The 27,173-nt window shown below is 45.3% G+C and overlaps 1 protein-coding gene and 1 long non-coding RNA gene across 3 annotated transcripts in view; one reads left to right on the forward strand and one right to left on the reverse strand.

Annotated features, from left to right (window-relative positions):
* The window catches only part of LOC103241476 (uncharacterized), a 229,085-nt gene that overhangs the window by 189,480 nt on the left and 12,432 nt on the right, over positions 1 to 27,173 (reverse strand). The window lies entirely within an intron of this gene.
* Positions 5,185 to 26,401, forward strand: SIAH2 (siah E3 ubiquitin protein ligase 2). Its single transcript, XM_008008725.3, has 2 exons — positions 5,185 to 5,922; positions 24,830 to 26,401. The coding sequence occupies exons 1-2, from the start codon at positions 5,506 to 5,508 to the stop codon at positions 25,385 to 25,387; spliced, it is 975 nt and encodes a 324-aa protein (XP_008006916.1). The 5' UTR covers positions 5,185 to 5,505; the 3' UTR covers positions 25,388 to 26,401.

A 27,173-nucleotide genomic window follows, 5' to 3' on the forward strand; every position in this document is an offset into this window, starting at 1 on the left:
GTAACGAATGATCCCAAAACTTCATGGCTTTAAACAACAAACACTGAAGCCAGGTTCAGTGGCTCACACCTGTAGTCCCAGCAACTTGGGAGGCTGAGGCAGGAGAATTGCTTCAGCCTGGGAGTTCCAGGCTGTGATGCACTATGATTGTGTCTGAGAATGGCCACTGCACTCCAGCCTGGGCAACATAGCAAGACCCTGTCTCTAAAAATAAAGATAAAAATAAAAACAGTACATATTCATTATCTCACAGTTTCTGTGTGTCAGTTCAGCTGAGTCCTCTAGTTCAAGGTGTGACAGGTACAATCACTTATGAGCCAGGGTTGCAATCATCACAAGGCTTGGCTGAGAGAATCCACTTCCAAACTCACTCACTGTTGGCAAGCCCGGGGTTCTCACTGGCTGTTGGACACAGACATCAGTTCCTTGCCATGTGGACCTTTTTTCAGAGCTACTCCCAACATGGTGCTGGCTTCATCCACAGAGAGGGCTCAGAGAATGTTATAGACTGAATACTTGTGTCCCCTCAAAATTCACATATTGAAACTGTAATCCCTAATGTGATGGTATTAGCAGGCAGGGTCTTTGGGAGGTAATCAGGATTAGAGGAGGTTCTAAGGGGGGAGCCCTCATGAAGAGGATTAGTATCCTTAGAAGAATCCTGAGGGAGCTTCCTTCCTATCTCTGCTATGTGAGGACACAGTGAGAAGGCTACCGTCTATGAACTAGGAAGCAAGCCATCGCTAGACACCTGTGGCACCTTGACCTTGGTCTCCCCATCCTCCACAACTGTTAGAAATAAATGTTTGTTATTTAAGCCACCTAGTTTATGATATTTTATTATAATAGCTCAAGTTAAGACAGCGAGCGAAAGGAACGCAGGGACAGTAAGACAGAATTCATAGTCTTTTTTAACCTAATCTCGGAAGTGACATTCTATCACTTTGACCATATTCTGTTCACTTAAAGCAGGATCAGCCCTCATTCACAGGAAAGGTGTTACATATCGGGCAACACCAGGAGGAGGGATCCTGGGAGCCTTCTTAATGACGACTTCCTACAACTCTCTTGACCTCTCTGTACCTCAGTTGTGTCATCTATAAAGATCTACCCTATAAAAGACATTGTGAGAATTAAAAGAACTAAAATATGTAAAGTACTTAGAACACTCCCTGGAACAGGGTGAGCACTAATTAGCTAAATGTGGATACAAAAATAATGCAAATACATAGAACTACTCTTAGTACACAGTACTAAGTCTGTGGTGGTTGTTCAAAAAATGCTTGAATTAGGAGTACTTGAGTATAGGAGTTTGAGGCCAGCCTTGGCAACATAGTGAGACCCCTTCTCTACAAAAATTAAAAAACTAGCAGGGCATGATGGCACGTGCCTGTCGTCCCAGCTACTCAGGAGGATCCTTTGAGCCTGGGAGGTCGAGGCTGCAGTCAGCCATGATCCAGCCACTGCATTAAGCCTAGAAGACAGAGTGAGACTCTGTCTCAAAAAAAAAAAAAAAAAGACTTGAATTAGGAGATCTACAATTATTCAAAACAAGTTTGAGTATTTGGAAATTACCCCAGAAACAGATGAAGTTGAAAGTTCCTACTTTAATTACCAGGGGGCCTTACATCACCTCCAGATTCCCCACAAGCCTCCCCTGATGAGGAATTTCCATGCAGCAAGCTCCAATGCATACCTGAGTCATCTCCAAAAAGTCAACCACAATTTGCTCTGCAAATGCACACCATTTGCCTAATGGCAGAAGTTGCCTTATTTGCAAAACCACACAATTTGTAAGTTACAGAAGAAAGGGCAAGAGCTTGTCTGCCTAGCTGGAGCACTTCTCATTGAGCTCAGCAGTTTAGTGAGATTAGGAACTCACCTGTGAGGTGTTTTTTTTTTAAGACACCCTGCTATTTTAAGGAAAGAAAAGGCTACTCAGTACACCCCCAGTCTTTCAAGCTTAGCACAGAGCAGATGGGTTAAGGAGAGGTGTCCTGCTTGACATATACAATCTGGGACTCAGTAGGTGGGTGAATGAGGCCAACCTCTCATACAGCAGATGTGGTAAATGAGTCATTAATCAGGAGATAACAAAAGGCTGGACCCTGCTCCCCCAGACCACAAAGTTACTCACTAAACAGGCCCAGAAGCAGCAGCGACGCTCCCAAGGGTAAATAAACCTCGCAACAACTCAATTCAGCATACATTTTGAGTACACACTAAACGCGACCTCTGAGCTCACTGCCCTCTGGAAGAGGAGGCTCTAGCTCACAGTGCCTGCTGTGCAAAGGTCACCTTTCTTTGTTTCAAAAGTCGCCAAGAAAGGAGGAAGAAGAAAGGCGACTGGGAAGACCAGCCTGGTCACTTATGTGGCCCACATAGCAGACCTATCCACTCTCCCCCTGCCTACCTTCAGCAACTGCCCAGAGTTTTTGGTTTCAGTTTTGTTTTTTAATTACCCTGGTTGACTTAATCAGGTGTGCAAAGATGTGAAGAAGGAAGAAAAGAAGAAATTTCTCTATACCAGGGGAGGCATCTGCCAGGGTAAGAGTGGATGGGTTCGTTGTATTTTTAGAAAAATAAACCAAATTCTCTCTGCAGAGAATTGCTTTTCCTGTTCTTTGTTTCAACACCTCCCAAACCAAATTGCTTTCTGAATCACCAGGTCCTATCTAGCTGGAATACTTAAAGCTCATGTCAACCGGGCAAGCGTGAGGACTCCAGTCTCCTAATGAGAGCTAGTAAGAAGCCGTGGGAATGGGGATCATCACACCGAGAGGCTGGAAGTGGAAAGAAAGAAAATGCATTCCAGTAATAAATTCCAAATGCTTTGATTTTAAACTAAGAATGAAAAAATATTACATTTTCTCCAATAACAGTAAAACTGTAGGTGATTTTTGTGTCATCACTTATGTTTTGTGTCATAAAAAGGTGAAAATGAAATAAATAGAATATGATTTAATTTTTCTCTCTAGACCAGCTAAGGAAAGAGTTTATGTAAAGTTTGCCCACAAAATTCAGTGCTTTATTATAGGCTGAACAACTGTCTTCTGACTCTGTTGAGTGTGCTAATCTTAACTCTTTAACCAGACTATAAGTAGGAGTCAGGCATAATTTAGAGGCATACAGACTAGTAGTTAAGAAGAAGGGCTCCGAGCATGTTCCCACATTCTCAGCTATGTGATCTTGAGCAAAGTAACCTATGTCTCGGTTTCTTCAACTGTAAAATGGAGATAAAAGTAGTATTCATCATATAGAGTTATGATAAATACTTAAAACTGTTCATGCCCAACATACGGTGGGCACTCAATAAACATTAATTATATTATGCTCCCCACCTATCCAAAAACTCAGGTTCAGCCATGTTACTAAAGAGCTTTCAAAAACCTACAAAACCTAGTGTTGTTACTTGTGTGTTCTTAAAAAAACAAACAAAACCCTACAGTGGTTTACCCCATCATTGAGGTAAATGTCTTATTAAGCCAGTTGAGGCTCCGCTTGTGCTAACCCCACACCCCTACGCTCCTGTTATATCCCCTCCAAGTCCCAATGCAATCCCAGAATTCATTCTTTCACTCTGTGCTTTTTAGCTCCTGCTATAATGCCTTCCCACCCCTGTGGTATCTGAAATCCTTCCTCTCCCATGAGTGTTTAATTATTGGGCCTTGCTCTCTTACTAGAATGTAAACTGTATGAGAACCATTCCCAGAGCTCCAATAGTAGCTGATACGTGATAAATGCTCAGGAAACATTTACTGAACGATTGAATATCTACAACTATTAAGTTTTTTCAAGATTTATACCAAATTCCATCAATTCCATGCATGCAGTCATTCTATAGAAGCCCTTTGTAAGATTAAACTTTATTTCTTCTGGGCTCTAACGCCGTATTTCTTGGACAAATTGTATTCATTCATATTAAACATCCACTAATATTTTAAAAAGATAACAGCTAATGTTTAAACAGTGCTTATGATGAGCGAGGTTGTTTTAAAAGCTTGAAACATATTAAACTCATTTACTCCTCACTGCCCCACCTATAAGATAGGTATTGTTTTTATTCCACTTTTACAGTTGGAGGGAACCATTTTTCACTCAGTCCTAATAGTTGGTCCTTACCTCTGTGTCTCCTACAAATATCCGATTTCCACCTAGGGTAACCCTTTCCCCAATTCTGGAATCTTTGGCTCAAGCAAAGTTTGCAGAAAAACAATTTAACTCGGAGCACACAGTTACATTTGGACATGCGGTTCACTCCGGGCTACGGTGCCCTCTCTAGCGCTTCTGCTGGGCGCGCAGGATGGCCTACAGCTCGCAACAAAGACTGGGACTTCGGCCGGCTCTCTACCAAGCGGACGCAGCGCCTTACACTGGAGGCTCACCTACTGTCTTCAGAGACCTCACGACCCAACCCACGTTTCTGGCATTCCTAGATGATCTCAAACTCTTAGCCAACGCTGTCCATGAGCTCCCTCCTCGGCCTGCTATACAAGCCAGGGGCGCTTAATTCAACGAAGCTTCCTCCTGGTCCGCTGGGAAAGGAATAAAGGGGGCTTACCTCCTCCCCACCGCCCCCACTCTTTACTCAACCCCACCGTTAACTGTACAAAACTAGGTCCCGTGCCCGCTGCAGACTCAACTCGAGCCCCTCGCCCTGCTCCCACCCAATGCTTCCCGTCCTGACCCCGAACACAGAACTCGGTTGGCCGCGTCGCCCTCCTCGCCTGCACGCTGGTGACTCAACCCTGAAAAGACAAACCTCTCGGTTTTTTCCGACCAGTGCAGGGGCGCCGGCGCCCCGCCCCTGCCCGCCAGCGTACGGTCCCACCCACCGTCCACGCCCCCGCCCCGCCTGAAGTTGCCCTTCTCGTTTGAGCTGAGGGACGCGTCGGCCAGGCACCCCGGGGTGTGGCTAGAGGACTTCGGCGACGCCTGCCCCGAGAGTGGCCTCCCTCGCCAACCCGGAAAAGACAACCCCGCGGGGCTGCGGCGAGCCAGGCATGCTCACTGGCGCAGGCCCGGCCCGCAGCCCGAGCAGGAAGCGCCGGCGCTAGGCGGCCCCCTGCGCTGCCAGCTGGAGCCGGGCGGAGCCAGCGCCCCGGCGCAGGGTGGCTCTGCCAGTCCCCGCGCGCCTGGGCGGCCGCACACGTGTCCAGGCGTCACGTCCGCGCGCGCCCCCGGGGCTTGCGTCAGCGGCCGCTCCAGAAGCGGGTGGGCCGGGGCTCCTTGCGCACCGCTGGGTTCGGGGCCCGGACGCCGCTGGGAGGAGGGCATCGCGCGGGGTCCGACGCGGAGGCGTGCTTGGAACGCCGGGGGCTGCGGAGTGCATCAGCGCGGTCCAGCCCTCCGCCTGCCGGGGGCCGAGCGTCTCTGCCGCCCAGACCTGGGCTGGGCGCCGTGGCGTTGCCTCGGAGCTCGCTGCCCGCGGGGCGCGCACCGCCTTGACCCGGGCGGCCCCGCGGCAGGCAGGCGCCCGCAGTTCCATGGTTGGTTCGGAGCGCGATGAGCCGCCCGTCCTCCACCGGCCCCAGCGCTAATAAACCCTGCAGCAAGCAGCCGCCGCCGCAGCCCCAGCACACTCCGTCCCCGGCTGCGCCCCCGGCCGCCGCCACCATCTCGGCTGCGGGCCCCGGCTCGTCCGCGGTGCCCGCCGCGGCGGCGGTGATCTCGGGCCCCGGCGGCGGCGGCGGGGCCGGCCCGGTGTCCCCGCAGCACCACGAGCTGACCTCGCTCTTCGAGTGTCCGGTCTGCTTTGACTATGTCCTGCCTCCTATCCTGCAGTGCCAGGCCGGGCACCTGGTGTGTAACCAATGCCGCCAGAAGTTGAGCTGCTGCCCGACGTGCAGGGGCGCCCTGACGCCCAGCATCAGGAACCTGGCTATGGAGAAGGTGGCCTCGGCAGTCCTGTTTCCCTGTAAGGTAAGCCCAGGGACAGCCCGCGTACCTCCGCCGGTGACCTCAGGGACTCCGGTATCCTCCAGCCCACTGGCAGGCCCGGAGAGGCGGGCGGCATCTCTCATTTAAAAAAAAAGAAAAAAGAAAAAATGTTTACACTTCGTCTACCCTCCCTGAAACCCACTTTGGGAGTAGTTCTGGGTTGACATTTACCGAGTAATGGTTAATTGACAGTTAACAGATTAATTGGCATTCGCTGGTCGTCAGAACATCGTAGCTCACCCGGCCCAATGCCCGCGTCCTCTGCAGACATGTATTCGGGTACGCTCGATAGGGCTGGGCCGCACCAGTAAAACTTGGACCGAGAAACTGACTATGTGGGGACTGAGGAGGGAGGAAACGGGCGAGCTAAACGCACCCTTGTCCAGCGCTCGGCTTGGCTGAATTGATACTGGAGTCCTGCACCCCGCGCCTACAGTCTGCGCACCCCTGACACGTGGGAGCTCTCGGGAGTGTAGCTAAAAAAAGGGCGCCTACAGCCTGTTTTCCTCTAGCTAGAAGAAAACCCTGCAAGCCACGCCTTTTTCTCTCCTAGCCTTCCAAGGACTGGGAAGGACTGAGGAGTTGTGGCTGCGTTTTTGTACTAAGTGGGGTGAAAACAGTCAATCAAGAAATTAACAAGGGCACTCAAGAGCTGTTGTTACAGTTGTTTAAAGCTCATCAGTTCATTTTTTATTTAATGTAAAAAGTTTTCAATGCCCTTGCGAAAAATGCAAGCCAAGACAATAAGTAAAATGAAAGACCAAGACCTCTCCCCTCCTTTCCCACCATTGTTAGGTTTAGTGTGTATCTTTTTAAACTATATATATATACACCCTCGCAGCTAAATATAGAATCATAGATGTCAGTGTATGTCAGGGAGGTTTTTTAATACCCACACATAGATGTAAGTTTTTCTCCAAAAATGGCATCTGCAACTTGCTGTTTTTAAATTCATATTATCATACATATTTCTCTATGCCTGAAACCTAGTCGACTTCACTGTATTTTAAATGACTGTATAGTATTGCATTGTGTGGTCATATTATAACATTTGTTTACCTTCAGGAGCAGTTTCACAGACATACTTGTCTGCATTACTTCATTATGACCTAGAACTATACTGTAAAGTTCATTTTCTGAAATTAGAAGTGGAAATATTGCCATTAATACTTTCCAGTTTTTTTGTAAAAGTAACTTGCTTTGCCTCTTGGGCGCCTTAGGCTGTCTTGTATTTCTCCTTGGTGCTGCTTATTTTATAGGACAAGAGCTCATTTTTAAATTAAAAATAATCCACCAGAGAATTCAGGCGTGGGACTCAGGTCAGTAAAATGAGTGCTTTAATTTGGTCTGCTGCCCTGCTGCAAATGAGGTTTAAAATAGCATATTTAAATAAGGGTTTGAATCAGTGTTTGGACTAGGGTGTTTCAGGCAACCTTTGCTTTTAACCCCTCCTCATACAATGCTTACTAATTCACTCAGCCCAGTTTCTCAAAATTTAGATGAAGTATTTGCATAGTTGTCTTAGAGTTGTGAAAAAGGAGACAAAGGTTTGGTGGTAGTTAACATAGAGTGGCTATTTGATGTTTGAGATATATTGCAGGGGTGGGGGATGCCCCACAGGATTTCTGGGGAGCCATTTTCTCACCCCTTTACTTTCCCTTAAACCCGCAGTGGCTAACAAAAGACATGGCTTTTAGGTGAGTTTTAGTTCACAAATGAGCATTTGATATTAGTCAGTAATCCATAATTTGTTTTTAAAATGTAACCTTAGAATTGTGTTGTTCCCAAGAGAAAGGGAAGGAAACAGTTATGCTATATGGAGCATGAAGTTTCACTTTCAGGATCTAGAACTCTGGTTCCTGTGAAAGCATATGTTCTTTCCTAACGTGAAACAGGCTAGTGAAATCAACCTTGAAGAGTAGTTCTGGGAATCGGGGGTTCTCAGCCTTTCTGTACATGTCAGTGATTTTCTGAGTCTCTATTCCATAAGAATGCAGTTGGGCAAAGCCATTACTTTGCAAGCTGAAATTTAAAAGGGACAACTATTCCCCTAAAGACCAGGAACCAGGCTTGGAATGTGATCTTGGGGATGCTTTTGTGTGTGCATGTGTGTGAGTTACATAAAGCCGGAGTGTGCATGCCTCACCTTTGGTTGATCAATAATCCAAATTATTGGCAGGGCAGCTCAGCCAGTTAGTCTGGATGAACCAAACTTGAATGTATACATAGGCCCAGCGACCAACCAAGATGTGCTATAGAGGATGAGAAACAACAGGGAGTAGTCGTAAGGCCTGTATCAAACTTAAAACAAGGTAGGTCTGTTTACCTAGCCCTTCGGCCTACAGTTTGAGGCTCCTAGAAATTATGGGACTGCCTTTTCACTGTGCCCACCTGCTCTCAGAATCTCTCATGGGCTGGCTCATGTGAAAAAAACCAACGTTGAATAAAGTAACAGAGTCCACATCTCAAGAGCTGCCTGGCATTGCCACTGTTTGCCTGAAAGACCACCTCCCAGGGCCTTGATTTCCTCATCTATATAAATGAGAGATGAGTCCGCTTGACTTCTGAGCACCTGTAGCTTCTAGCATTCCATGAAAAGAAGGGAAGCTATCTGGAATGTTATTGGATGCCCTCTATCTGCCAGCTACTTCACAGGGGTCAGCTTTTACTAGTTTGCCTTTTTTTTTTTTTTTTTCCCAGATGAGGAAACTCATGCCTACAGAGTGGTTAAATGTGAAGTGACTTGTCAAATCACACAGCTAGTAAGAGGACCAGTCCAAGCACCTGCATCTCAAAGGCACAGATGTTTTGTCCTACACCTTACTGCTTAGGGATTTCGAATCTGAGTATATACTCAAGATTCTGAATCATAACTCAAGGTTGACACCAGTAACAAAACCATCTGGTTGGATGAGTTCACCAGATGGGCCTCTTATGGGACCATCCCAAAATGACAACATACATACTCACTATGAAATTCATTGGCAGGAATTTTGTAGGCCATGTAGGGTAGGAAGATGGGGGGTGGGGGAAACCTACAAACCTAGTATTTTGTGGGATATCATCACAGCTCTGGACTGCCTCAGTTGGCCAAAAAATGGATGTATTGCCAAATAACTATCCTACTTAGGTGTAGGGTAATTAATTAAAGGTTAGAGTGTTGCCAGCACCTTTGATATGGGGAGCTAGGTGCATTATTAGCTCAGATCTTTGGGTGTGGTGGCTCATGCCTGTAATCCCAGCACTTTGGGAGGCAGAGGTGAGCAGATCACCTGAGGTCAGGAATTCGAGACCAGCCTGGACAACATAGTGAAACTCTTTCTCTACTAAAAATACAAAAATTAGGGCCAGGCTCAGTGGCTCACACCTATAATCCCAGCACTTTGGGAGGCTGAGGCGGGCAGATCACCTGAGGTCAGGAGTTTGAGACCAGCCTGACCAACATGAAGAAACCCGGTTTCTACTAAAAGTACAAAAAAGTTAGCTGGGCATGGTGGTGCATGCCTGTAATGTCAGTTACTCAGGAGGCTGAGGCAGGAGAATCACTTGAACCGGGAAGGCAGAGGTTGCAGTAAGCCGAGATCACGCCATTGCACTCCAACCTGGGCAACAAGAGTGAAACTCGGTCTCATTTAAAAAAATAAAATAAAAATTAGCTGAGCGTGGTGGCAGGCACCTGTAATCCCGGCTACCTGAGAGGCTGAGGCAGGAGAATTGCTTGAACCTGGGAGGTAGAGGTTGCAGTGAGCTGAGATTGTGCCACTGCATTCCAGCCTGGGTGACAGAGCAAGACTCCATCTCAAAAAAAAAAAAAAAAAAAAATGGAATGTCTAATTGTCTATGGCTTTCTTCCACTTGGGGTCTTTTTTAGTTCATTCTATGGCTTTTTCCATGCCTGAGAACTTTTGACATCCTGTGCCCAGACTTAAAGTCACCCCTTCAGTGTGTGGGTTAGGGGGAGAAGTGAAGGTTGACACATTCATGTGAACAACATAGTCTCCTTTACCATCCAACTGTGCATTTTGCTCTCAGACAAGTATTTCTGTCCACAACTGTGAGCAATGCTAATCCACTCCAGCCTTCTTACACTGTGGTAATACCCTTTCTTTGTCCTCTCTGAAAGTTTCTAGTAGCATGTCTCCAAATAATTACTGAATTTGAAAGCCTCAGCCAGACAAGTCTTCTCTGTGGTTGAATTGTGACAATATCTGTGTTCCTTAAAAAAAAATAAAAAATAACATAAAACCAAGTAAGGTTAGACAAAACAGTTGAAAGTTTAAAAGCCCTTGGCCTCATCTAGTTCAGTGGAGACAAACTTTCTAAATGGGAGCAGGGCCACGTAATGCAGAGGAGAGAAGCATTTGATGCATGCATGGCCTCGGGTCAGGGAGACCTGGAGGAGCAGTGGAGATAGTGGAGAGCCACAGAACAGGTGCCACCTCCCAAGAGGCAGCCTTTACTCAGCTCTGGCTGATTGGTGAGGGTGGGGATATGGGTGCAGGCATATCAGACCTTTAGATTTTTTCAAGAAAAACCAGAAATCTGGATTTTTTTTTTTTTTTTTTTCCTTTCAGAGATGTCATCTCACTATGTTGCCCAGGCTGGTCTTGAACTCCTGAGCTCAAGCAATCCTCCCATCTCGGCCTCCCAAAGTGCTGGAATTACAAGTGTGAGCCACTGTGCCCAGCCTGGACTTTTTTTTTTTTTTTTTAATGTTAAATATCTCGATTTTTTTTCTAGCGTTGGCTGACTTCACATGTATAGCCACTGCTTGCAGACCAAGCCGACCATGTCTCCAGGCCAAATTCCAGCTGCCAGCATGCAGCCTCTGATCTGATTCTCTTCTAGAAGCATTCCTTGAGCCTGGAAGTTCTCATTTAACTCTTGCCATACATGAACTTTTGAACTCTGTTAGGCCCTAACTGTTGGTGATTTTGTAGCTTGTTTTCTTTTCATTTTTATTTTGCCAAGAAAATATTATTTGCTGGCACTGGGAAACCTCAGATGATGGCCTTGTGACTAGATGTTTGACTCTATACAGGTCAGCTTCTTTTTTGCACCTGAGGGTCTTTAAGAGAAGGGATTGGACTAAATGATTATCCCAAGGTTCTTTCTTACCCTAAAATTTTAAAATATAGTAAGCAGTCCAGTGACAAGAACGTGAGCCAGGAAACAGAAGACGTGGGTTCTCGTCCTGGCTTTGTGTGACTTTGGTCTAGTCATATACTTCCCTGATCCTGTTTGTTCATCCATTAGAAAGAATGGAGATAACGCCGAGCTAGTGGGTGTTCAGAAATCAGATTAGAAGTGCTGTTGAGGGCTTTTGCTTCACCATATGGAATGGAATATGGCGGGTATTAGGGTGGTTGGAAGGTTGCGATGGGGATCACCTGGAAGCAGGAAGCACAAGCCGAGTAGCCAAAAATGCTTTCAAAAATTTATTCCTAACCCCCAAAAATCTCCTAAGACAAAACTGTTTACTTTGGAAGTTCTCCCTGAAGTCCTCACTACTGCCTGACATGGGCAAGGTTGGCCCATGAAAGCACAGAGTGAACTGGCAAGGACCAGAGTCCACATACATTAGCTCTGGGGCTCAAGATTTTAAAGAACAAAATCGATAATACACCTTTTGTTGTATTTTACTTTTTGTATAAAGCAGAAGCATTAGAATACTATATGGCAGGACTAAAGCTTAATGGTGATTCCACACATAATTGGCCAAAGATTTTTCACAGGTCACCACGACCTGGAACTGGAGTAAATAGTTATCAGTGAAAGTTGAGCCTTGGTATAACCAGAACAGAGGCTTACCAAAAGTTACAGCAGGTCTGGCCTATAAAATCCCAGCCCAAGATTGGATTAGACTGTCCCGTTCTGTGGTAGATCTGTTTTTTGAAGCCCCATTAAAAAGTACTGTATACATGAATATAGTAAGGCCTTACTGTAAATTGTCTTAAGCATCAGATTTTGCTTCTGACAAAATTTGTGAGACATGGCCGTTCTTATTCAAATCCATAAGGTCCTCCCTCCTTGAAAAGGGCGTGTAGCAGATATGCATTTGCTAAACTGTGTACCTGTGCCAGCATTTGGAGCCACTGTGTGTTGCTGGCAAGTTTTTCAGGACATGATCATATACAGGATATTTGAATGTGCTTTGCTCTGGACATCCTGAAAAGGAAAATAAGAAAGTCTTCCTGATCAAATGTATCTTTATTTTAAGCTTTGGGGTATCCTTTTAAGGCTCATGAAGGATACTGAAATGGTCTATGAATTTCATCAACTTTGTCTTAGATTGCAATGTTTACCTCATTTCCAGTTTGATAAAGATTTTATGTAATAATTTTTAGACTGTATAGCATCTATGGGATAAAAGGGTTATTCTCTTCGCAGTTTTTGCCCACAAGTGATATAGAGATGGATGAAAAATATTCCTGGTCAGGTGTGATGGCTCATACCTGTAATCCCAGCATTTTGGGAGGCCGAGGAGGGCAGATCATGAGGTCAGGAGTTTGAGACCAGCCTGACCACCATGGTGAAACCCCATCTCTACTAAAAATACAAAAATTGTGCCAGGCACCGTGGCTCACACCTGTAATCTCAGCACTTTGGGAGGCTGAGGTGGGCAGGTCACGTGAGATTGAGAGTTCGAGACCAGCCTGACTAACATGGAGAAACCCCATCTCTACTAAAAATAAAAAATTAGCCCGGCATGGTGGCGCATGCCCGTAATCCCAGCTACTTGGGAGGCTGAGGCAGGAGAATCACTTGAACCTGGGAGGCAAAGGTTGTGGTGAGCCGAGATCATGCCTTTGCACTCCAGCCTGGGCAACAAGAGTGAAACTCCATTTCAAAAAAATAATAAATAAATAAATACAAAAATTAGCCAGGCATGGTGGCTTGTGTCTATACTCCCAGCTACTCAGAGGGCTGAGGTGGGAGGATCACTTGAGCCCAGGAGGTCGAGGCTGCAGTGAGCTAAGATCTTGCCAATACCCTCCAGACTGGGTGTCAGAGTAAGACCCTGTCTCAACAAAAATAAAAAAAGAAAAGAAAAATATTCTTTTGTTAATGTGCTGGCCTATGCACTGCTTTAAAATTTTGAATCAACAAAGATAGTATCTTTGGGTCCCTTTTACCCCCAGGATCCCTCTTACTCTGGCAGTTTTGAGGGCAGCCCCTACTCTGGCCTGGTCCAAATCCCAACTCCATTTCTTTATAGCAATTTGAGAATGGAACAATACAGGTGGGGAATCCTATTGTCCACACTGTTTCATAATCTGCTTCTTCATCTAGTACATCGTGACTGCTTTTCTACAGTGATAAATATTCTTTAGGATCATATTTAATGGCCACATATTGCAGTTCTATAACAGTACCAGAATTATTTAATCAGGTTCCTATTTGTGGTCATTTAAATTCTGTTTTCTTACTGAGATTTTTTTTTAAAGCATTGCTATAACCAAATCTTTGCACACAAAAAAATAGTTATTTCCTAAAGATAAATTCCTTGAAGTTGGATGGTAGAGCCCAAGGGTATATGCAGAAATCTAAGTGTTTTTTGTTTTTGTTTTTGTTTGTTTTTTTTTTTGAGACAGAGTCTAGTTCTGTCATCCAAGCTGGAGTGCTGTGGCATAATCACAGCTCACTGCAGCCTCAACCTCCTGGGCTCAGGGGATCCTCACACCTCAGCCTCTTGAGTAGCTGGGATTACGGGCACACACCATCATGCTTGGCTAATTTTTATATTTTTTGTAGGAACAGGATTTCACCATATTGGCCAGGCTGGTCTTGAACACCTGAGCTCAAGTGATTCGGCCTCAGCCTCCTGAAGTGGCGGGATTACAGGCATGAGCCACCACACCCAGTCTGAGAAGTCGAAGCTTTTTGATAGCCTTAGAATGGTTTACAGTTGAATGTCCATTTCTTCCCAGCAGCACCGCCATTGGATGTTACCTTTTGGTTTTCTTAATGCCACAGCCTGCTTTTTCTCCCTGGTGCAGTGTCAGGCCAGAGTTGGCCACTGCTGACCTGTCCACCAACTTAACATCATACTCACTCTTGCCTTGGAATCTCCTGCAGTTCCAGGCCCTCTCCTTCCCACAACCCATCTGCCTAGCCAGTTCTTGCCTCTGCTCACCCCTCTCGTCTTTCTGAAACTCTAAGTCTAGTGGTGGAGACAGATGTGCCAATAGGGCAGAGCCTTTCTGAAGTAGTAGGAGCCTAAAGGAGTGTAAGACCTTGCTGCTGTGGTGGCACCAGCAGCATGTTGAAGGATGTGCAGCGGTTTGCCCATGAAGAAATAAGAGATGGAAGCTCGTAAGGAGGCTGTGTGGGAGGCCAGCAGAGTTGCTTGTGAAGGATATTGCTTGCTTTGCTTATAGGTGGCCCGAGCTAGGCACCCATGCTCATGCAGTTTTTAAGTTTGGGGACAGAAAGTCCAGTCTGGACTAATTACATATACAGTGTCTTTTTCACTACAACCTCTTGCCTTTTCTGTGCCCACTCTACCCTTCTGAGGAACAGTGATCCCTTTTCCCATTCTAGACCCAACTAGTGGCTTTTGCAGGGATGGCAGTGGTACCAGAGGGCCCTCTTATTAGGGTTGCCAGGTAAATACAGAATGCCCAGTTAAATTTGAATTTCAGATAAACAACAAATAACTTGTGGGGCCAGAGAAGAGTAATAAGTATATTCCAAATATTGTCTGAGAGACATCTTGTATTTTTATTTGATAATTTTTGTGTTTTTTTTTAATATTGAGATGGAGTCTCACTCTGTCGCCCAGGCTGGAATGCAGTGGTACGATCTTGGCTCACTGCAACCTCTGCCACCCGGGTTCCAGTGATTGTCGTGCCTCAGCCTCCTGAGTAGCTGGGACTTCAGGCTCGTGCCACCATGCCCAGATAATTTTTGTATTTTTAGTAGAGACAGATTTCACTGTGTTGGCCAGGCTGTTCTCGAACTCCTCACCTCAGGTGATCCACCTGCCTCGGCTTCCCAAAATGCTGGGATTACAGGTGTGAGCCACTGTGCCTGGCCTATTTGATAATTTTACAACCCTACTACTTAAGTCTTTTGGTGAATTCAATTTCTTTCGTTGAGAAATAAAGATTGCTGAGGGGAATAGAGCTGTTTGAAGAACTGTCAGGGCAGTTACGTGGTTGTGCAGGTGGGCACCTGGCATGGAAGAGTGAGGGCATACTGAAAGGGTGGGTGCAGTACTGGTCACATGGCATAGGCTCTTTAGGTGCTTTGTTTGCTTGAACATGCACTTTGAAGGGACCTCACAAAACTGGTTCTCCAGGACAGTGTGTGGTTACCTGCTAACTCTGGCTATGGACAGATGAGAAACACATATGGTCAAAAGTCAACCTTTGTTTAATGTTTCTAAGATTAAAAATAAACCCCTGCCAGCCGTGGGAGTCTCTGTAAGGCTAAACACACCCTCCCTCAATAGCAGGGTGTTCTCAGATTTCTGCAGAAATAACTATGCCAGGCCAGTTGTAGTGGCTCACGCCTGTAATCCCAACACTTTGAGAGGCTGACATGGGAGGATCACTTGAGGCTAGGAGTTTGAGATCAGCCTGGGCAACACGGCAGGACCCTGTCTTTTATTAAAAAGAAAGAAAAAAAAATTATGCCAGAGTCTTCCCAAGACACCTCTTAGTAACAGGCTAAAAGGTGGTTTGTTGACTTTCTCTTAGGCAAAAAGGACAGATTTTGCGGCCCAAGATTTTAATTAGAATTGCCTTCCCCAGAAGAAATTTAGTAAAGTTAACAGTGTTTCCTTACTCTCACCACTGTTTGGTGACACTGTTTGACTTGACAGTTCTAGTGCTGAGTAATAGTGTCTTCTCATGTCACGGTCTGTAAAACCGTTACTACACTATTGGTTGATGATTATCTATCTTTTTTTTTTTTTGAGATGGAGTCTCGCTCTCGCTCTGTCACCCAGGCTAGAGTGCAGTGGCGCGATCTCTGCAAGTTCCGCCTCCCGGGTTCATGCCATTCTCCTGCCTCAGCCTCCTGAGTAGCTGGGACTACAGGCACCCGCCACCACGCCCGGCTAATTTCTTTTTGTATTTTTAGTAGAGACGGGGTTTCACTGTGTTAGCCAGGATGGTCTCGATCTCCTGACCTCGTGATCCGTCCACCTCGGCCTCCCAAAGTGCTGGGATTACAGGCATGAGCCACCGTGTCCGGCCATTTTTTTTTTTATCTCGGCTCACTGCAACCTCCACCTCCCGGGTTCAAGCAACTCTCCTGCCTCAGCCTCCTGACTAGAGGCACATGCTGCCACTCCTGGCTAGTTTCTTTTGTTTGGTAGTAGAGATGGGGTTTCACCATGTTGCCCAGGTTGGTCTCGAACTCCTGAGCTCAGGCAACCCGCCTGCCTCAGCCTCCCAAAGTGCTAGGATTACAGGCATGAGCCACCGTGCCAGGCCTGATTATCTCTTCACACTGCCTCACAGCAGAGTTCAGGAATTTACCATTTGAGTTAAGTGAAAACATGCTGAGATTCTTAGAGGAAGGATGCTAGACAGATGCAGGTTGAGTATTATAAATAAGTCACAAGAACAGATGTCACTTTCTCCTCTTTCCCAAGCCTTAGCATGATTAACTTGAAGAGTCCACAACTCTTCCACTGTTAAGAATAGTCAAGGAGTAAGTCATAGACAGTTTTATAGATCCACCCATAGGTAACTTGGTAGGCTCCAGGTCACACAGGACACTGGGTACTTGAGTTCCAATCACAGCTATTCTACCATTGTTGTAAACATATTTTAAGCAAGAGGAACATACAGTCATCAAAAGGTCAGTGGTGCTGATGTTTTCCAGTCTAGGTAAGATCTCAGAAGAGCTATAAACCTTGTCACTGCCAGGCATGGTGGCTCACAGCTATCATCCCAGCATTTTGGGAAACTGAGGTGGGAGGATTGCTTGACGTCAGGAATTCATGACTACCCTGGCTAACAAAGTGAGACCCCGTCATTTCAACAAAAAAAATTTAAAAACCTTCTCACTCCAAATAGTTATGTAAATAAAATATGTGAAACATGTTCATCAAAAGTGACAAAACCATAGTGCCTGAAATCTAAAACAAACATTTCTTCTTACATGATCTCAAAATCTATTGAATTTTTTAAAAATTCTAAGTCCCACAGTAAAACTTCTAATTAAAGTAAAATTAACATGGTGGAAAACATTCCGTCTTCGGCAGATACATGTAACATGTATTCATTTATCAACAAATACTAGGTGGGCAAGAAGCAGGCAATGAATCAATAAACCAATAAGCAAAATTAGTAGACCCATAAATTAACTGGAAAATAACCTGTGATCATTCAGTGGTCTTTGTGGAGCAGGTAAACATTTTAAATCATAAAACAGCCAGCTTGAGCTGCTAGATGTCCTTTTAAAAGTTTGATGGTTAAAATGTAACTTTTAGCATGATGTGGATCTATACTAGGTTTAGCTGCGAACTCCCATTTGCACAAGTCCTAATTATCTGCTAATCATATGTAATAAATTATACTGTCAGAAATTCATCCTTCCAGTTGAGCTCATATATCTCTTCTTCCCACTTCCAGATTCCCCTCCCAAAAGAAAAAGGGCGCTTGGGTAAATTTCATTCCTGGAGTTCATCTTTCAAATGGGTCTAGAACAAAGTGGAGTTTACCTTGGACCACTGAGGGTGGTGAATAATGAAACTACATGTCAAGGCCACAGACTTGTCAGGGACCCACAAACCTTTAGAAGGATCAGAAGACAATGGAGAATGCATTGTCTTCTATAGGGGCCGAAGAAGTGTTGGTTATCATGACAATTCGTTTCTCATTGCAAAATTGTATTGATTCACTACAGTCTCAAAGAGCCTCTAGTAAAAGAAAAACTACCAACTTCAGTTGCATTTACATGTAGTTATGTAGCTAAAGGTATATATTCTTTTAAAATAAACACTATTATGATAAAAATTCATTCAACCAATTCTGCATAAACCATTTCTATCCCATAAAGGATAAATATGCTAACTCAGTCCCTGGATTCTTTAGTATGTTTTCATGTATGTATTTTTGAGACAGGGTGTCTGTCATTCTGTTACCCAGGCTGGAGGGCAGTGGTGCAATCATGGCTCACTGTGCCTTGACATCCCAGGCTCAAGCAATCCTCTCACATTTGCCCTCCAAGTCGCTGGGACTACATGTGTGCACCACAAGGCCTGGCTATTTTTTTTTTTTTTTCCATTTTTATAGAGACAAGGGTCTTCCTATGTTGCCCGGGCTAGTCTTGAACTCCTGGGCTCAAGCAGTTCCTTCATCTCGGCCTCCCAGAGTGCTGGAATTACAGGCTTGAACCACTTTGCCTGGCCATGTTTTTATTTTGATATGATTTCAAACTTACACAGCAGTTGCAATAATAGCATAAAAAATTCCCTTACAGCCTCTATCCAGATTCACCTGTTATTTCCTTTTTGCTCCAGTTGCTTTATCATTTGTGCTCTCTCTGCTCATACATATTTTTTAACCATTTGAATGTAAATTGCAGCCATCTTGTCCCTTTACCCCTAAATACCTCATTGTGTTTCATCTAAAATCATTTTCTTATATAATCATAGCACAGTTATCAAAATCAGGAAATTTGACACACAGCAGATCCTCTTATCTAATCCACAGTCCATATTCAAATTACAGCTTTTGCCCCAGTAATGTCCTTTATAGGAATTTTGGTTTCTCATTCTAGGGTTATGCATCGCACTTAGCCGTCAGTGTGCATTGTGTGATTGTTACAACTTATTTAGGTTGAAAGAAAGTGCCATTTGCTTTTGTTCACTCCAAGACAAGGTCATTTCTTAGATTTAATTCCAAAGTTGATGAGCATCAACAACAAAATGTCGATTGTGGTTCTTCTTGAGACATTCTCATTTGAGGTGCTAGCAGGTATTTTGCTAATAATTTCAGCTGTTTCCTAGGAAGTAAGCCGGTTTAAGCAGTGTGGTTACCTCACAGACATGCTTCTGTGGTGGAGCACATGCTCCTCCCATTGAGTAGATTGTTGATTGTTGGGTTCAGTAAATCATTCTTGAATTGCATGGAATCAGATTTAATTAAATAGGTTAGGTGACTTGTTCTAAACCAATCACAGCATCCATGACCTTCACTAGCACCATGGCTAAGAAGGCTTATTTTGCTTGTATACTCATTTCATAAGTAAACATAATGTGACTGTGTTCATTAGGTAAATAACAGGTGTGTTGTGTTTGACTGTGTGCAGACATACCTTGTTGTGTATATTTGTGTATGAAGGGGTTTCTCTGCTGAAAAGGGAAAAACCCTGCCTAAATTCCAACTTAAATACAACCTTCAAACCCCACACCCAGGAAAAGAATGGGAACTATTTGCTGCTTTCTGCAAAGACCTAAAAATGAGGGTCCGGATTACACATTGCATCTCAATGGCAGAACACATTTGCACAAGACTTTTGAGTCACTGCAACATGAAAAGTTTCTAAAGAGAAGTCAGAAATGGGATTTCAACATCTCTTTGTTTCTCATTCTTCTGGGCCATCATCTACCTCCTTTTTTTTTTTTTTTTTCCCCGAGATGGCATTTTTTCTTGTTGCCCAGGCTGGAGTGCAATGGCACAACCTTGGCTCCCTGCAACCTCTGCCTCCCAGGTTCAAGTGATTCTCCTGCTTCAGCCTCCTGAGTAACTGGGACTACAGGTGCCCACCACCACACCCGGCTAATTTTTTTTTTTTTTTTTTTTTTTTTTTTTTGTATTTTCGGTAGAGACAGGGTTTCACCATGTTGGCCAGGCTGGTCTAGAACCCCTGATCTCAGGTGATCCACCTGACTCGGCCTCCCAAAGTGCTAGGATTACAGAAGTGAGCCATCACGCCCGGTCCTACCTCCCTATTTTCTTCTTTAGTTTTCAGGGTGTGTGTGTGTGTGTGTGTGTTCTTTAGAGAGGTTTACTTAAAACTAATTCCCCCTGGGGAAAATGAGCACATATTTCCCTAAGGAGAAATCTCATTTATAGCTGTGGGCTTGTCCCAGGAGACACAGGCAGCCCTCTGCAAACCAGCCCAAGAGCCTTCTCTCAGTAACAAGAGGGTACTGCTAAGAACCAGACGTCTAAAGGAAAGCCCTCCCCAGCCCAAACGCACAAGTCCTTGACCTTTTCACATGTTGTGGAGCAAGCCCTAGCTAGAGTGTGAAGTGAAACCTCAGGACTTTCTTGCCAGATCCCAGAGAAGGCTGGGAGGGCCTAATGGCTGGTCACTGCTTTGTGAGATGCCGCTGCCTTATTCCTCAGGGAGTGGCACTTTCAGGTCTGTTTTTCTCTCCTTGCAAACCAAAGAAGTTAATATTAGAACCTGCTTCCAAAAGCAGTGTATCTGTGGACTCTGGGTTGTATGTGTGTTGGGTTGGGGGCCAGGGCTGAAGGCAGACGTAAATTATTTGTTTAGTTTTCTCAAAATATTGATTCTTTGACTCCTGAGCTGTTGTGTGCAGTGAAAGAACCCTGGAGGGGCAGCCTGGGAATGCAGGGTTCTGCCCCTTGTGAAGCCACAAATGGCCACAGGGCCCTGACCAGTCAGCCACACTCTGGGAGCATCCAGCTTCTAGTGGGTAAAACGGGCAGAATGGGCTCCCTGGTCTAACTCCATGCTTTGCTAGCGATCATGTTCTGGTTGTGTGGCAGGGCTGGCATTCCTGAGTTGCCCTGGTAGTGCTCATTGGGTGGGGCAGTGACCTACTGGACCTGCTGGCATGGGCCCCTCCTTGCAACTGTGATTGTGGCTGCCTGGAAGCTAGGTTTTGTCATTATTGAGAATTGGAATGAGTGGTTCTCATCAGAGTTAGTGGTTCTCAACTGGGGCCATTTTGCCCCCTAGGAGACATTTGGCCATGCCTGGAGACCTGGAGGCATTTTTTGGTTGTCACAACTGAGGGGCAGGGGGTGGTTACTATTGGCATCTAATGAATAGAGACCAGGGATGTTGCCAGACATCCTATGGTGCACAGCACAGCCCCCACAACAACGAATGATCAGGTCCAGAATGTCAATAGCACCACTGTAGAGAAATTCAAAATAAACTTGGCTGTCAGGAAAGTCCCTGACCTGCCTTCTCCTTTAGGTAGGTTGGTTGTTTTTTGAGATGGAGTCTCACTCTGTCGCCCAGGCTGCAATACAGTGGCACGATCTCAGCTCACTGCAACCTCCGCCTCCTGGGTTCAAGTTATTCTCCTGCCTCAGCCTTCCAAGTAGCTGGGATTACAGGTGCATGCCACCACACCCGCTATTTTTTGGTAGTGACAGGGTTTCACCATATTGTCAAGGCTAGTCTTGAACTCCTGACCTCAAGTGATCCACCTGCCTCAGCCTCCCCAGGTGCTGGGATTAGAGGTGTGAGCCACCGCACCTGGCCTCCTTTAGGTTTTATCCCCTCTGTTTCCTCCACTCACCCTGTGCTAGAACCAGATGGAACAACTCCAACCACAATCCACTTGTCTACACTAAAGCTTTCCTTACCCTGTCCTCCTCAACCTGTCCCACCTTGAAATCACCTGTTGCCCTCCTGGTCTTCCTTTATGCAGTTGTTAAATTTATTATATGGTCTTTCTCAACTGGAAACACCACAAGGGCAGGATCCACAGCTGATTCCTTCTGTGTGCTCTAGGATAGAGGTTCTCAGCCCTGGAAACCCTTAGAAACCCTTGGAGCTCTTCAAGAAAACACAAGCCCAGGCCAGACACAGTGGCTCAAGCCTGTAATCCCAGCACTTTGGGAGGCCAAGGCGGGTGGATCACAAGGTCAGGAGATTGAGACCATCCTGGCTAACATGGTGAAACCCTGTCTCTACTAAATATACAAAAATTAGCCAGGTGTGGTGGTGGGTGCCTGTAGTCCCAGCTACTCGGGAGGCTGAGGCAGGAGAATGGCATGAACACGGGAGGCGGAGTTTGCAGTGAGCCCAGATCGCGCCACTGCGCTCCAACCTGGGTGACAGTGCAAGACTCTGTCTCACAGAAAAAAAAGAAGAGAAAAAAGAAAACACAAGCCCAAGGCCAGGGGCCAGTGAGGCTTGGCTTTGCTGCTCAGAAGCACCTAGACAGTTTTACATACAGTCTTGGGGAATTCACAAAGCCCTAAAGCCCCTCCCTCGGATCCCTGGATGAGAGCCCCTGATGAAAGGATGAAAGTGGCAGAACACGCATGGTGCTCTGCATGCCATTCCAGAACAATGCCAAGACTGCTTGAAGTATGAAATTGTGTGTGTGTGTGTGTGTGTGTGTGTGTGTGTGTGTAGGGGGTTAAAGTTTAGACTTTAGTCATCATAAAAGTGGCACCAGTGGTTATGAAGATATGAACCTTACCCATAATGGAAAGAGAAGGAATAGAATGCCATGAAATTTCTGCTTGTTTAGTAAAAGCAGAGTAAGCACCTAAGGCTTTAAAACTATTTATTTAAGTTAATAGAGGATGTAGCAAGATCCTTATGAAAAAACATGAGATCGTTGTCCACACAAATGCAAAGTAATGCCTTTTCTATATGTGCAGTTTGGGGAGGTTCCCTGTTCTGTATATCTGGGTGAAAAGAAGTGTTGAATATGTGACTTGTAAGGCAAACCAAATAATTCAGAGTATAAATACTCCTACTCGAGTGGGGAAAGTTATAAAATGATTGCCAGTTGATAAATATTTGCTGTAAATGTTGAGTTCGTCATGAATGAGGAGTGGTTTGGGGCTTTGGGCAGAGGTGCAGGTGGTGCCTTTCTAGGTGCCATTGGCCAAAGTTCATCTCATTCCTGGGATTATACCTGGGTGGCTATGGGGAATAGTTCGTTTTGAAACCTCTTCAGATATTGAGAGCTTGTTTCGAGAATCTGCCAGGCTCTGGGCTAGTTCTTGCTATTTTTACTGTGTGTGTGTGTGTGTGTGTGTGTGTGTGTGTTTTATTTTGTTAAACTCTGGACAGAAATGTCTCACCCATCACTCACAAAAGAACATTAGGAGGCTCTGTATTCCTAGCCACACCCTAGATTTAAAACACAGTTAATAGGGATTTGTTTTTCAGGCCTTATAAAGTAAGGAGCACAAAGTATAAATACGCATGAATTTGTTTCTCCTGAGTGAGTTTTTTTACACCCAGGCTTTAAAAATTAGTTCAGAGTTTTAAAAGATGAACAAACAATTCCTATGGGCAAAGGAAGTAACAGCGAAACATTTCTGCCAATTTCTGTTGAATATTATAATCCGCTTAGGTATGGGGAAGTGAGGGTTGGAGGATGAGCCGCATTTCTTTCTTTAAGCCACTCTCCTTTCCGATTAGGGGAGACTAATCCCCCTGAGAGTGGAGACTGTCATCTTTGCTTCGGAATCCTCTGAGTGACTGTAACTTAGCGTCTTGTATGGAGAAGGCACATAGTTCATACTATCTGCTTGTTGCTAGTGATAAATTCATCTATAAAGGTTGGAATTTGACCGACTTCAAGTTTAAAAGGGGGATTATTCCATAAAGCAGGGTAGAGAAAAGCAAAAACAGCAGTGGTGGGTTTTTTTTTTTTTTTAGCAACTGGACATAGCATCTTAGAAAAATGACCTGGCCCTGCCCTTATTTGGTGCCTTCATGTCTCAGTGGAGCAGGGGAATCCAAGTGTGGTAAGCCAAACAGTTCCCCTGCCATTCTGTGCTCCAGGGGTATAAGGCTGACACCTAGTTTCACCCAAAAAGATGATTCAGGTTTCTTAATTCTTTACAGAACAACAGCTTAGTACTCAGGGCAGGTGTCTACCTGTGGGCTGATTCTCCATCTGGTATCTAGGAATTAACACTGTCATCTTGTGAGAGTCAGGAGCAGAAGTTCAGTTCCTCTTGGTGTGGTCTTTTGCCACGGCAGGTATGATTTATCCATTAGGAATGTCATCCCAAGTGCAAGGGAGAAAAAGATTTTGTTCTCCTACCCTATTAAGGCAGTGTCTGAGGGGCAGACCGATCATGTCAACAAACTCGTCTAGTTCTGCTTCCTCCCGGGCCTGTTGTGAGGACCTGACATACCTGGCCATGAAGTGATGTGCTCTTGAATCGCAGGAAGTGTTGGGGTTAGCGAGCTTTGAGAGGAGGGTTAGGCCCTTCTCATTTTAACCTCCACTGGCCAGAACCAGACTGACCGGCAGTCTTATGAGTTAGTTAAGTAGCTCTGAATGTGATTTCCTTCCACCCAAAAAATATGGGCAAAGCCCCCTAGAGGGAAGGTCAAAAGGATACAGTGGGGTAATATTTCTAGCAGTATGAAGGGGTCTCCAGGCCTCCGCTGCCCTAGCCTGGTCATGCCAGCAGCAAAGAGCAAGGAACCAAAGGGCAGCCTTCCCCACGGCCTGCCTGCCAGTCACCAGTTTGAGCCAGGAAGCAGTGGAGGGGGACAATAGAATTATACTGTTGTTCATATTGTCTGTATGTGAAAACTAATCTAGGGATAATATAATAATCCTTGCCCAACCCCATCCTTACCCCTAAGCAATTGAATTCTTTAAAAAACAGCCTCACCAAAAATATGAGGAAGACCAGATTTTACAGGGCTTACTCAACAATTTTGAGATGTGCATCGTAAGAGAACTTTAGTTCTTATCCTTTTGACAGCAGAACAGGGGACATGGAAAATAGCATATTTCTGGTTCAGGAAAATACCCTTGATTTTATGCATGACAGCATTGATGATGAGTAGAGACTGAGACTTTTAGTCTTGAATATTTCACTTGTTTTGAGCAAAAGTAGTTAAGACCAGTTTAAGCCCAGGAAAAGGGAGTAGTTAAGTACTCATAGAGGGTTGAAGCAATAGAAGTTTTGAGAAGGCCCAATGGCTCAATGCATTTCTTTCTCTGCAGTATGCCACCACGGGCTGTTCCCTGACCCTGCACCATACGGAGAAACCAGAACATGAAGACATCTGTGAATACCGTCCCTACTCCTGCCCTTGTCCTGGTGCCTCCTGCAAGTGGCAGGGGTCCCTGGAAGCTGTGATGTCCCATCTCATGCATGCCCACAAGAGCATTACCACCCTCCAAGGAGAAGACATCGTCTTTCTAGCTACAGACATTAACTTGCCAGGGGCTGTCGACTGGGTGATGATGCAGTCATGTTTTGGCCATCACTTCATGCTGGTGCTGGAGAAACAAGAGAAGTACGAAGGCCACCAGCAGTTTTTTGCCATCGTCCTGCTCATTGGCACCCGCAAGCAAGCTGAGAACTTTGCCTATAGACTGGAGTTGAATGGGAACCGGCGGAGATTGACCTGGGAGGCCACACCCCGGTCGATTCATGACGGTGTGGCTGCAGCCATCATGAACAGCGACTGCCTTGTTTTCGACACAGCCATAGCACATCTTTTTGCAGATAATGGGAACCTTGGAATCAATGTGACTATTTCTACATGTTGTCCATGATGTGACTTTCGTAAACCATCAAAATTATTTGGGCATAGTGCTCTATGTTTAATAAAGGTTTTTATAGATGTTTTATTCCATATGTCTTCACAAGTCAGGACCCACAATTACCCGTGTTTTGTTTGAACAGCAGTTTCCCATCTGGCTTCAACCCAACAAAATTCATTAACCTGGGATGAATGGGGTTGGCCTGTTGGTAATTTGGAGGCTGTTCTGTGATCTAAAACAACTCTTATTAAATTGTATTTACTGCCTAAACAACACTTGACAGGCTGTTGCACAGGGCTTCTATAGATCAGTGTGTCAGGAATGGGAGGCCCCTTCCTGCCTGCCTTCCCATATTGGTCCCTTGACATTGACAAAAGCACAGTGACTGTCAGCAGATTCCTTTACTTTTGTTTGTGGGATGTAGGAATTGTTTTAATGCATTTTAAACAGTGTTTCTCAAATAGGATGGCTGGCTAATAGACACTGAATCACCCAGAGTGCTTATCTTAAAATTGCAGATTTAGGGAGCCTGCCAATTTAACAGTCTCATCAGGTGATTCTTTTCAACAGTAATGTTTGACAATTACTGGGTTAAATTGTGGGAAAGGGTCCAGATTTTAAAGGTGCTTTAAGGTTGCCCTCTGCCGATACTGTTTGTCTTTCTACTGTTTCATCCTCTAACCTCCCCCAACCCTCAAATTAAAACTAGAACTATAGATCCACATGAACACACGCCTGAGATTTGGTCACTCACCTATGTTTTGGGTGGATTGCCTAGGAAAGAAAGTCATATGGCCATTGATAGTTCTCATGTAATTAGTTTTGCTCACCACTAGTACAGATGACCCGTTTACACATGGCTTCCCTCGGAAGCCCTCGTCGACAGTAGCTGGTGTGAAAGACGAGGTCAGTAGAGTTGGAAAAGCTTTATAACCGGTGTGTCATATGCTTGCTATTTAAAGCTGTGTGTTGGTTTTGTTTTTCTGCCACATTCACTAGTTTTTTAATAAATATTTTCCAAAAATGGATGTTGTGCTTCATTTCCCTAATTGAATAATGGGTATTTATTGAGCATCTACTGTGTGCAAGTGCAGTGAACCTTCATCACTACATCTGGGGTTGGAACTTTCACTGTTTCCACTGTGGAAACAGTCATTGGGCCAAGTCATGGCGTGGGTCCATGACAGCACTGGGGTCCGGGCTCACGTGTCTGAACCACTGAATGGCAGTGCTGCAGGTCTCCTCCCAGGGCTGTCGTTTCTGTCTGATAGTGCCAGCAGCTGTGCAAGAAGAGGATTGCTCCTGCTTTACAGAGTCAGAAGGAAGACGCTTGGCCAGTGCTGACATCCAGAGTGCTAGGGTTGATCCAAGGTGACCCACTGCCTCAGTCCCAACCCTAAACTCTCAGAAGAATTCAGAGGATTAGGGCCAAATGCTCAGCAAGGATTGAAGGCTGCTTACTTCAGTGTCCCAGTTTCTTTTTGTTGTTGTTGTTGTTTTTGTTTTTGAGACAGAGGCTAGAGTGCAATGGCGTGATCTCAGCTCACTGCAACCTCTGCCTCTGGGTTCAAGCAATTCTCCTGCCTCAGCCTCCCGAGTAACTGGGCCTAGAGGCCTATGCCACCCCACCCGGCTAATCTTTGTATTTTTAGTAGAGATGAGGTTTCACCATGTTGGCCAGAACTCCTGACCTCAAGTGATCCACTTGCCTCAGCCTCCCAAAGTGCTGGGATTAAGGCATAAACCACCATACCTGGCCCTCAGTATCCCAATTTCATTAGCATACTACCAAGTGGAG

This window comes from Chlorocebus sabaeus, chromosome 15 (assembly GCF_047675955.1).
Source record: "Chlorocebus sabaeus isolate Y175 chromosome 15, mChlSab1.0.hap1, whole genome shotgun sequence".
NCBI lineage: Eukaryota > Metazoa > Chordata > Mammalia > Primates > Cercopithecidae > Chlorocebus > Chlorocebus sabaeus.